The sequence below is a fragment of the Drosophila ficusphila genome, unplaced genomic scaffold (assembly GCF_018152265.1).
Source record: "Drosophila ficusphila isolate 14025-0441.05 unplaced genomic scaffold, ASM1815226v1 contig_286, whole genome shotgun sequence".
In the NCBI taxonomy this organism is placed as follows: domain Eukaryota; kingdom Metazoa; phylum Arthropoda; class Insecta; order Diptera; family Drosophilidae; genus Drosophila; species Drosophila ficusphila.
Genome location: NW_025064189.1, coordinates 559,724 through 570,569, shown reverse-complemented (window position 1 = coordinate 570,569; position 10,846 = coordinate 559,724). Strand labels below are relative to the sequence as shown.

The 10,846-nt window shown below is 35.8% G+C and overlaps 1 protein-coding gene and 1 long non-coding RNA gene across 2 annotated transcripts; one reads left to right on the top strand and one right to left on the bottom strand.

The window, feature by feature from the left end:
• Window positions 1-935: 935 nt before the first annotated feature.
• On the top strand, window positions 936-5,815 carry LOC122319903. Its single transcript, XR_006245376.1, has 4 exons — window positions 936-984; window positions 1,428-1,521; window positions 5,629-5,691; window positions 5,783-5,815. It is a non-coding gene; the product is annotated as an uncharacterized LOC122319903 (long non-coding RNA).
• Window positions 2,146-5,439, bottom strand: LOC108087561. Its single transcript, XM_017184988.2, has 2 exons — window positions 4,215-5,439; window positions 2,146-4,159 (listed from the first exon to the last, which is right to left on the bottom strand). Exons 1-2 carry the CDS (start codon window positions 5,346-5,348, stop codon window positions 4,148-4,150), a joined length of 1,146 nt encoding a protein of 381 aa, XP_017040477.1. The 5' UTR covers window positions 5,349-5,439; the 3' UTR covers window positions 2,146-4,147.
• Window positions 5,816-10,846: the final 5,031 nt, after the last annotated feature.

Genomic DNA, 10,846 nt, shown 5'->3' with positions numbered 1-10,846 from the left:
TTCCGGTCTCTGGAAGTGTGTGTGTGTGCGTGTGTGTTAGTGACGTGGTTCCAGAGTGGGAGAGAGTATCTGGCCAACTCCTCCTACTGGAATCCACTCCCGGATGCAGTGCATCTTGGGTCGACTCCACCTACTGGAGTCCACTCCCGGATGCAGTGCACCATGGGTCGACTCCTCCTAGGATGCACTGCATCATGACCTGACTTGGCATGAACTTAAAGGTGCCCGATCCCTTCCTGCATGTAGTGGACTCCAGGATGCAGGGCATCCAAACCTGAAAAGGTGAGTTGCAGTTTTTTTAAATTATGTGATGACGTGGCTTTTGTAAAAAAAATGCAGTTAATTAATTCAATTTTTTTATATTTTTTTTTTCAGGTTTTTGGTTTGGCTGATTGCAGAAAATAATTGGTGACACCATCCAACTTGTAACTTGAAGTTCGACATCAGGATGCACTGCACCAAAGTTATTACGCAGTGAGTACATCCTTTAGACAATAAATAATTAAGTTATATATTTTAAAAAATCATAAATATTTTGACAAAGAAACAGATAAAGATCTGAAAGTTTTCAAGAACATGAAAGAAATTTGAAAGGTAAATTTTATCAAATATTGAACTTGAAGTACATGAAAATCAAACACAATTAATAATTGTAAACAAGTAGGGACATATAATATAAATATATATAGTATATATATAGTAATAGTTGTAAGAATGCGGTTACCGAAAATATAAAGTATGCTGACACCACATAAATGGACTGGACAACAGGCTGCAGGATCAATTATGAATGGCGTGATCTTCTATTGAACTCCACTCCAGGATGCAGTGCATCACCTCATTGGGGTATGTATTTTTTAAACAACCGATTTGTATAAAATAATTTAACTAATATTTTGGAATGCTTCTTTTCATTACAGGTGATGACTATACCTTTCTACTTGGAGTGTACTTCAAGATGCAGTGAATCAATAACCCAAAGAGGTAAATACCTTTTTTACTAGTACCTTTTTTACTAACAAATTTATTCTAACTATTATTATTTGTTACAAATTATTTATTATTATTTTTTTTCTTATTTAATTTCAGGGTAAAGTGTAAAGTGTACATGTTGCGGATAAAGTGGTTGCAGTGGTTATCTTATTGAACTCCACTCCAGGATGCAGTGCATCACCTCATTGGGGTATGTATTTTTTAAACAACCGATTTGTATAAAATAATTTAACTAATATTTTGGAATGCTTCTTTTCATTACAGGTGATGACTATACCTTTCTACTTGGAGTGTACTTCAAGATGCAGTGAATCAATAACCCAAAGAGGTAAATACCTTTTTTACTAGTACCTTTTTTACTAACAAATTTATTCTAACTATTATTATTTGTTACAAATTATTTATTATTATTTTTTTTTCTTATTTAATTTCAGGGTAAAGTGTAAAGTGTACATGTTGCGGATAAAGAGGTTGCAGTGGTTATCTTATTGAACTCCACTCCAGGATGCAGTGCATCACCTCATTGGGGTATGTATTTTTTAAACAACCGATTTGTATAAAATAATTTAACTATGTAGTAGTCTTTATTTTAATTTTTCAGTATTCTTTATTTTAATTCTTTACTTTTTAGCTTTTACACATGTGTTCTCTTCTTCGTCAATCTCAAAAGTCGGTATATCAAGGATGGTATCTTATCGATAACTTATTCAATCACAATCATATGGTAACTCTTAATAAGTACTACCCACCCGTTACATCTGGTAACTCTTAATACTACCAGCCTGCTACAACTCGGCCATCCTGATTTTGAGATAGCCCTCTATCTCCTGTTAACATTATCTCGTACATCAATAGATGAATTTGTTTTTCTTAACCAATGTCTAATATTTTGCGCACTCCACACGCCTTGGTAAGGATTTCGAGCTAACTGAAAGCCATCAATGTCTTTGATCAAATACCTATCGTTTTTTAATATCTTATCAATAACATAAGGACCTTTACTTTTTGGTAACAGTTTTCTTGCTACTCCTGCCGAGCTATCAAAATTTTTTACCATAATATAGTCTCCTGTCTTGCATTTATTTGGATCTTTTCTTTTGCTATTATAATATTCCTCATTTTTTGACTGTGCTAATACCTGATTTTGTTCTGCTTCCAACTCTATGAACTATTTCATAATCAAATTCTTGTAACTCCAACGCCCACCTTGCTATCCTTGGATTTAAATCAATTTTATTTAAAGTCAAAGCTAATGAGTTACAATCAGTAATAATTTTAAAACGCTTTCCCTGTAAATATATTCTGAATCTTCTTAAAGCATAGATTATCGCTAAAGTTTCTAACTCAAAGCTATGGTACTTTGCTTCTGTTTCTGATGTGCGCTTCGAAAAATAAAAAATAGGATGAAATTTTTCATCTGCCTTTTTCTGAAAAAGTACCGCTCCAAACCCCAAGGCACTGGCATCACAATGCAATTCAATGTCATCTCTATGATCATAAATTGACAAAACTGGCGCTTGTAACAATTTTTCTTTTAAACATAAAAAACAATTAAGCTCCTTTTCACCAAAATTAAATTTTCTATCCTTTCTAAGTAAATCATACAGAGGTTTTGCAATAATAGAAAAATCTTTAATAAACCTTCTAAAATAAGAACATAATCCTAGAAAACTCTGCACTGATTGAACTTTATCAGGCATAGGAAAATTCTTAATAGCTTCTAAACCCTTATCATCGGCTCGAATACAACCTTTAGATATATGAAAACCCAAATATTTAACACAATCCTGCATAAACTCACATTTATCTAACCTTAATTCTAGTTTATTTTCTGCCAATCGAATCAAAACTTTCTCTAAAATTGCAAAATGTTCATCTATATCTTTGCTTGCGACCATTATATCATCCATATAAACTATAACCTCATTTTCTCTAATCATGTCCGCAAATACAGTATTAACAAATCTTTGAAATACTTGAGGGGCAGTTTTAAGCCCCATCGGCATTTTTAAAAATTCGTATTGGCCCAATGGCGTCACAAACGAAGTGTATTTAACCGAGTCCTTATCCACAAATACGTGAAAGTACCCATTTTTTAAATCAAGTTTCGTAAATATATTTTTTCCTACAAGTTTATCTAACAAATCGTCTATTAAAGGCAACGGATAATTATCTCTAACCATAATTTTATTAAGCCGTCTAAAATCGACACACATTCTAAGATCCCCCGTTTTTTTCTTTACTAAAACAATTGCTGAGGCATATTCTGAACTACTGGGTTGTATAATACCCTCTTTTAGGTATTCATCTAACATAAGTTGTAGTTTTTCTTTTTCCGCATATGATAGTCTTCTAGGTGAACAACTAAATGGTTTTTCTTTTTCTAAAATAATTTTCATCTCGCCCCTAATATTGGGATTTGCTTGCTTCTTTGCATTTATATAAGTGCTTTCTAACATTTTTATAAATTTTGCTCTTAATGCATAATCCACTTGTGTCCCAATCTTATATTCTCTTTCAGAATCCACTACATTAATTTGCATCATGCTACTTTGAAAATTTTCTTCTAACACTCCTCTAACTAATTCCTTTGACTTTTCATCTAACAATTTACTAGCTACCAATCTATTATCTAACAATCTATTACCTAACAATTTACTCTCTAACAATTTACTCTCTAACAATTTCCTATCTAACAAACAATTTTCTGCTAACGATTTATCAACCAATTTGTTTTTTACCTTTTCACAATCCATATTCATTTCACTATTTTCTAACAATTGATCTGCTGCTTCCACTAACTCCACTTCATTTATTCCTTCCTGCTCCAAGTTTGGCCTTATGTTGTCTTTACCATCTAATAGGCTTTCAGTACGCTCATTACCATTCACATCAAGTTCACTTAAATATAATTTTATACCATAAAGTTCCATAAAATCTCTACCTAAAACAATATTCCATCTCATAGACTCGTTAGGCACCACTTTTAAATCAAAATTAATTTTATTACTGTTCTTGAAAATGTGACAAAATATTTTTCCGAACACATTTAATTGGCTTTCATTTAATCCAAAATATAACACTTCATGTGTGTGTAATTTAATATTTGTTGGAATACATTTTTGTTTAATAAACGAAACAGGGCTGCCCGAGTCTATGAGGCATTCTGAAATTATAGATTCGTTATTACTATTACTAAAATAAATTACTAATGACCTTACAAAATTGTTTACACCGCTGTCCTCCGTCTTCACCTTCCTCTTCGGGCACTGCGCCATTAAATGCCCTTCGTCACCACATCCGTAGCAAGATCCCGGCTTCCTCTTTGGCTTACTGCAATCTCGTGCCCAATGTCCCTTGGAGTTGCAATTGAAGCAACGAGAATTTTCTTTTATATCTCTGCCCTTCGCTGCTTCCGACTTCATCAGCAAACCACTCTGCCTAGGTAAGGCAACATCCGCAAATGCTCGCCGCATCTTCGCCGGATTATCAAAGCACTGTAGTTTTGCCTGGATGCGTAGATTTTCATGTGGTATTCCCTCGATAATGCCATCTAATAACTCATCGTCGTCCATATCCAAATCTCGAGCCAACATGCACTTGTCCTCAAAGTATACGCTGAAATTTTCGTCCGATATCCACATTCGTCCAGCAAATTTCCGACGTAGCTCAATTTTCGGAAGTTTTCCACCAAACGCCTCCTTCAGTTGATCCAAAACTTGGTTTATAGGCTTCACCACACGTACCGGATCTGCATGCAGCCACTGCAACGCTTTTCCTTTAAGCTTTGCAATACATAATAATTGTCGCTGCATGTCGTTCAACTTGTGCAATTGTGTAATATTGTCAAACTGAGCAATCCAATTTCGCACTGGTGTATTTCCATCGTACTCCATTAAAATCTCTTTGGCCAATGAAAACGCCATGGATGCCCAGTCACCGAAATTTTTTTCAGCTGCCACATTTCGCTGAATTTCACAACTTGCATTTCCTTGAGCATCATCTTCTACGTCTTGGCATGATGTATCGTCGTCTCCCTCTAACTCTTGGTTTCGTCCATGCATGCGTAATTGTTCCAGAACATTCTTAGCGGCCTCGATTTCTTTGTACAAATTTGCCAACGCTTCTGTTCCTTTAAACATTTCAGCTTGTTGCGATTGAATTACGCGTCTTGTCTCCGCCACCAGATGATCATCCTCCAAATTGTCCACTCTTGGTGCATTTCCACGTTCTGCTGCTGGTACAGCATTAAGACGCACCAGCAACTCAGCTTTTGTGCCTTTTGTGGACAAACCCAATTCGCCAAGCCATTTTTTTAATACCGCCATTGCATAATTATCACCAACTATATCCATTTTTTCTGTTCTTGATCCCACTTCTGAATTTGTAGTAGTCTTTATTTTAATTTTTCAGTATTCTTTATTTTAATTCTTTACTTTTTAGCTTTTACACATGTGTTCTCTTCTTCGTCATTCTCATAATTCGGTATATCAAGGATGGTATCTTATCGATAACTTATTCAATCACAATCATATGGTAACTCTTAATAAGTACTACCCACCCGTTACATCTGGTAACTCTTAATACTACCAGCCTGCTACAACTAATATTTTGGAATGCTTCTTTTCATTACAGTGATGACTATTCCGTTCTGCTTGGAGTGAACTTCAAGATGCAGTGAATAAAAAACCCAAAGAGGTAAATACCTTTTTTACTAACAAAATAATTCTAACTATTATTATTTGTAACAAATTATTTATTATTATTTTTTTTTCTTATTTAATTTCAGGGTAAAGTGTTAAGTGTTAATGTTGCGAATAAAGTGGTTGCGGTGATTATCTTACTTCAAGAAGACGAAAGATTGCAGTGCAGATCAAGGAGCTAACTGAGTAAGTACCAATCTGAAAAGATTTATTTATGATAATCTCATAATTATTTAAGTAGTTTTTACATTAAGTTGGAAAATGCTTAACTTGGGAAGTATTTGGGAGAGTTACTATCTATCTATTTAAATAGAAACTGATTTAATTGGGCCGTGGTAAAGGCGGGATTTCTCTTCGTTTTTCTTCGATATACTCTATATGCAGGGCCGGAGAAACAGTTTTGAATCATACATTCAACTGATAATAATGGATGTAAATAAATTTTTTTCTACAAGTCAAGCATTTTGGGGTGTTGAATTCCACACCCGCTAAGATTTGGCGTGTGGAGTGCTCAACACCCGGTATACACCTTCCGCCGGCCCTGCCTGCATCCTTAGGTTGGATTCGATTTTTGGGTCGGTTTATTTCAAATTTTCAAGTTAAGGCCTATATGTATTATGTTCGAGATATTCGATGACTGTCAGGATATATAAATTTTGGGTCACCGAAGCTAGCTTTCTTTCTTGTTTTAATTAAACTAAATTTTCTGACCTTGTTCTTCAAATAGGTGCTCTTTCAAACAAGGACAATTCAAGCTTTGATATAAAAAGCTGTGTTGTATCCTTGCGGGCGAACTTTAAATGAGCTTGAAAATAAAGCTTTGTTTGTTGAGTTTTCAGCAATAGATGGCGGCATATAAGGCGTTTTATTTAAACTTAGTTTCTTTTTTATTAATAATGATAAAAAACTGAACAATTGCCTCTAAACTATATATAAACTATATATTGAAAAGTCCTAATAAAGATTACAATTTTGTAAGTAATATTAAGTCGCATTTTAAGTATTAAAAAATTGAGAAATAAAGTACATACTTAACTTTTATTGTAATCCGCTTATTTATGGTAGGAAAACCGCCTTGGATACATTTTTATTTAAATTGCTTGGCTCTTGGCATTTTTCTGCAACAATGTAGCTTTTCGTAACCCCCAACAAGTTGGGATTTCCCACCCATAAATGTCATCAAAAGGCAACCGCAGAGTTAACCCTTTTCAGCCAATATTTAACCCAAAGCGGAAGCGCACTCACATCATTGCAAATGCTCCATGAACTGTGTCAAATTTAATCAACTTCCCTGCAGTGTTTTTAGTGCCCTTGCAGCCTGACTATTAATTATAGCATAACGTGCGGCGCAAATAAAGTGAAATTTGTTAATAAAAGGCCCGGAAATGAACCCTTTTCGTGGAATCGGGGTTCACCTTGCTCGTGCTTTCCACATTTGCTTATCATCCGCTTTGGCTACGGCAATTACCGTCGCATCCTTTGGCCATTTTCCTACTTCCGGTTATTAAAATTATCTGCAGTGGCCAAAGGGAGGTGGAAAAAACGAAGAAAATTTCAATTAAAAGTATACAAAAAATAGGAATAAATTAATTTCTTTTGCTTGCTCTGTCTTTCCTTGCTGGATTTTCTAATTATGAGCTTTGGCTGCAGCAGCTGCGAAGGTTAAAAGTTGCCTTCTTTTTTATAGCAAATTTTGTTGTATTATTTTTTCAATTAAACTTGACCATGTCAAAAGTGAAAAAAGAACCAGAGAAATACGCGACATTTTTGATTGCTGCTTTTATTTTTATATTTTTTTTTTGGGTATTTTCGTTATTTTTTCATTTTGTTTTTCTGGATTTTTCTGCTTTTGGCCACATGTTGCTGACACTTGCAGCAGTCACTGGGATCCTACCTCCCTTGTCGAATTTTCTTTCCTCTCGAAACTTTGATTTATGATGCCCAGTAAAAGAAATTCTGCTCCCGCCCCTTTTGGCATTGTCACCTGTTCTTTAATTAAATTTCTTCTCAAGGTCTCAATGAACTGCTGCATTGATTTGTGCCCCTCTATTCAGCATTGGGCAAATATCATATCCGTTGGTAAATAAATGCCTCACGTAGCTCTGCTCCAATTACCCCGGCAACTATTTACTCAGCATTTAGTTGGCGGTGTCCCATTCTCATTTCCGTCCTCGGTTCGCGCAAAATGATATCTAAACATTCGTCGGTGTGGGCGTTTGGTGCAAAATTCGTGTAAACAAGGCGGCAATGTCAACAGAAATGGTTCACATGATATGGTAAGGAGGTGAGGTAATAGAGGGGTGGACGGGCTGGCAGAAACTTGTCTATCAAAAGAGTGGGGAGATGCCAAAAATGGGTGGGAAGAGGAGTTTCTTACTTACAAAAAGTATTATTTAAATATTATACAAATGGTTTAAGGGGTTATATACCTTTTTGACCAGAGAAATACAGGGTTTTTATTTATTTTTTTTTAGCATGTTGCCATTGTTTTATTTAAATTCAATATATATTTTATCAAAGTACGTGTCCTTAACTTAATTCGTCTGCAATTTTGAGTGAAAATTTTGAGAATTGTGGAAGTTATAGTCCTTGCCGCAGAAGTCCTTTTTTCATTAGAGGCTTGCGGTGAGCAAGAAAACAAGAAAACGGCTCAACGAAAAAAAAAAAAAAAAAAAACTACGTTAGTATATAGTGTTACCTAGTTCGTGAACGAAGGATTTTACGAAAAAAATTTTTTTACAGTTACAGTGATTATTTTTTTCAAAAAAACCGATTTTTCGAGGTCTAATAATTTAGTTTTTCGCCCCAAAAAAATAGAAAAATTTATCGAAAATAAAATTCCTTCGTTCACGAACTAGCTATTGTATCTACAAACAATTCCCCAAAATTTCAAATCGATCGATGTAGTGGTTACCGAGATATCGTGCTCACCGCAACGACCTTTTCTCAAAAATGCGATTCCGAGATAATCGCGGTTAAAGTTTTAGGTGGACATTAGGTAGTCATGCACACCGTGCGCTATGAACGGCTGTATCTTAGGTTCTAGTGCCCCGATCTCTAAAAAATTTTGCAGAAAAATTGTTGAAAGTATGTACATCAAAAAAAAATCATAAAATTTTTTTCGATTTTTTGATTATGAAAAAGGTATATAACCCCTTAAGTTAGATTTTGTGGTAATGTAAAATGAAATATAAATATTATTATATCAAATAATATTTTTATTCCAGCTCTTCAATTTTGAATACTTCAAAAAAATGTGAAACAAGTGATTTATAAAACGACCCTCGCTAGTGGCAACCTGGGATACCGCAACCCACAAGCGATTCCGTCTGGCAACGCCCAAACATGTGTAGCGTTATGTCAGCCCCACCCACCGCACATCCGGAACCCACCTCCCCAACCATCCTAACCATCCCAAACATCCCAAGCATCCTGCAAAAGGCTGTCACATTACGCGCCTGTTACCATATCTTTACAACTGTATCTGCAGATCGTCCTCCACGCACTTGTATGACAAAGCACAAAACTTAAAAACCTTATGCATGTGATTTGAGGGGTGACTTTGTTTTGGGCGGAGGACACACAAGTGTTAGCCTTTTGTCTACGCTATTTGGTGGTGGAGGCCGGAAATCCTTCTTGTTGCTCGGTTGCTGCTTCCGTTCCGGTTTTTAGTTCGCCGATGATGCGATGTCGCACCCCTGCGATGATTTTTGGGGTGGTGGTGGCCACCACTACTTGCCACCCCCTGGGTGTCCTTCGTTTGGGAAAACAACTTTTTGACTTTTTCAATTTGACTCTCTGCTTTTGGGTCTTCCTTGCCCGGTTACCCTAGGCGTAATAATGAAATAAACGTTTCGCTAAATGCCTACGTATTTTGCACTGAAGGAAAGTGGGTTTATGTTGGTGGTGGGAGTTTAGCTCATTCAATTAATTCGATGGGATTTTGGTTTAAGAGCTTATTGTGTGGAAGAATGAAACAAGGGGGGCTTCCTCCGGGGTGACCACAAATGACTTCTAGGAATTTGAAATATCTGTTCTTTGAACTCTACATATTTTATATAGCGACTCTTAAATTAATCTAATATGATACTATTATTTATTCCAAATTTTATTTCTTTTTTTTTTATTAATTCAAAAGTTTTCACCAACTTTTAAATAAAATCCCTTATTAATCGTAGCCTTCTTTTGCGCACCCAATTGAGTATTCATATGAACTGAAGATTTCTTCCTCCACACCTCCCAAACTGTTCGCACCTGAGAACATGGACAAGTGGGTGGTGAAATCCAGAGCTCCGTGAACCCAAAGCTGGTGGAGATTGACTGCTCCACATTAATCAACGCATAAATTTAACGCATTATTATTTATGTTCCCTCCAGTCGCGAACACCCCGCGCTTGTTTCATTTTCGAAATAGAAATTGTTTTACAAATGTCACGCGTACAGAAAGCAGCACCATCCATCCCCTTCCATTAACGAAAACCTCTGCAATCGTGAACAAAATAAATGGCGCTAAAATGATTCAATTACCCAAAAACGGAAAAAGAGCAAAGAAAAACATTTTTTTTTAGGGGAACAGGTGGCCAGAGCCAGGCGACAAATTCTTGGCTAAAATTTTTAGACGTGTTTATTGGCGGGCTGCAGTGGGAAAGTGAGGGGGAGGCGGGCGGAACACACCTGTGAAAATGTAATAAGCGAAAATAAGATTTTAATTGCCAACGTTTATGGGTCGCGCTGAATCCCATTTTAATGTCCCAACTCTCAGGAATTTTTTAGCACTTCAAAATTTATGTTTGTGAAATCTTACTTTTTGCTTGAATACTTAAAAAGCCAACTATTAAATGTATTTTTTTTAGTAAGATCTCAAATTTACTCATTTAAGTAATTCTAAATAGCAAACATTTTGCAAATAAAATTTCTTCAGGTACCAACATTTTGCTTTTTCAAGAAAGACCAACGTTGGTCACATTTGGTGACCTGGGAAGTTGCTGAATTATCGCAAACTGATGTTCTAATTGGCGTGGGGTTTCATTAGTTGCTTCTATTTGATTTCCTCCCAGTTTCAGTGAGAGCTTCGATTTGCAGCAACGATTCCTTGTTTGTCCTGTCGACTTTGTGCTGGTGCGTATCCTTGGTATCTGTGTGCTTTCGCT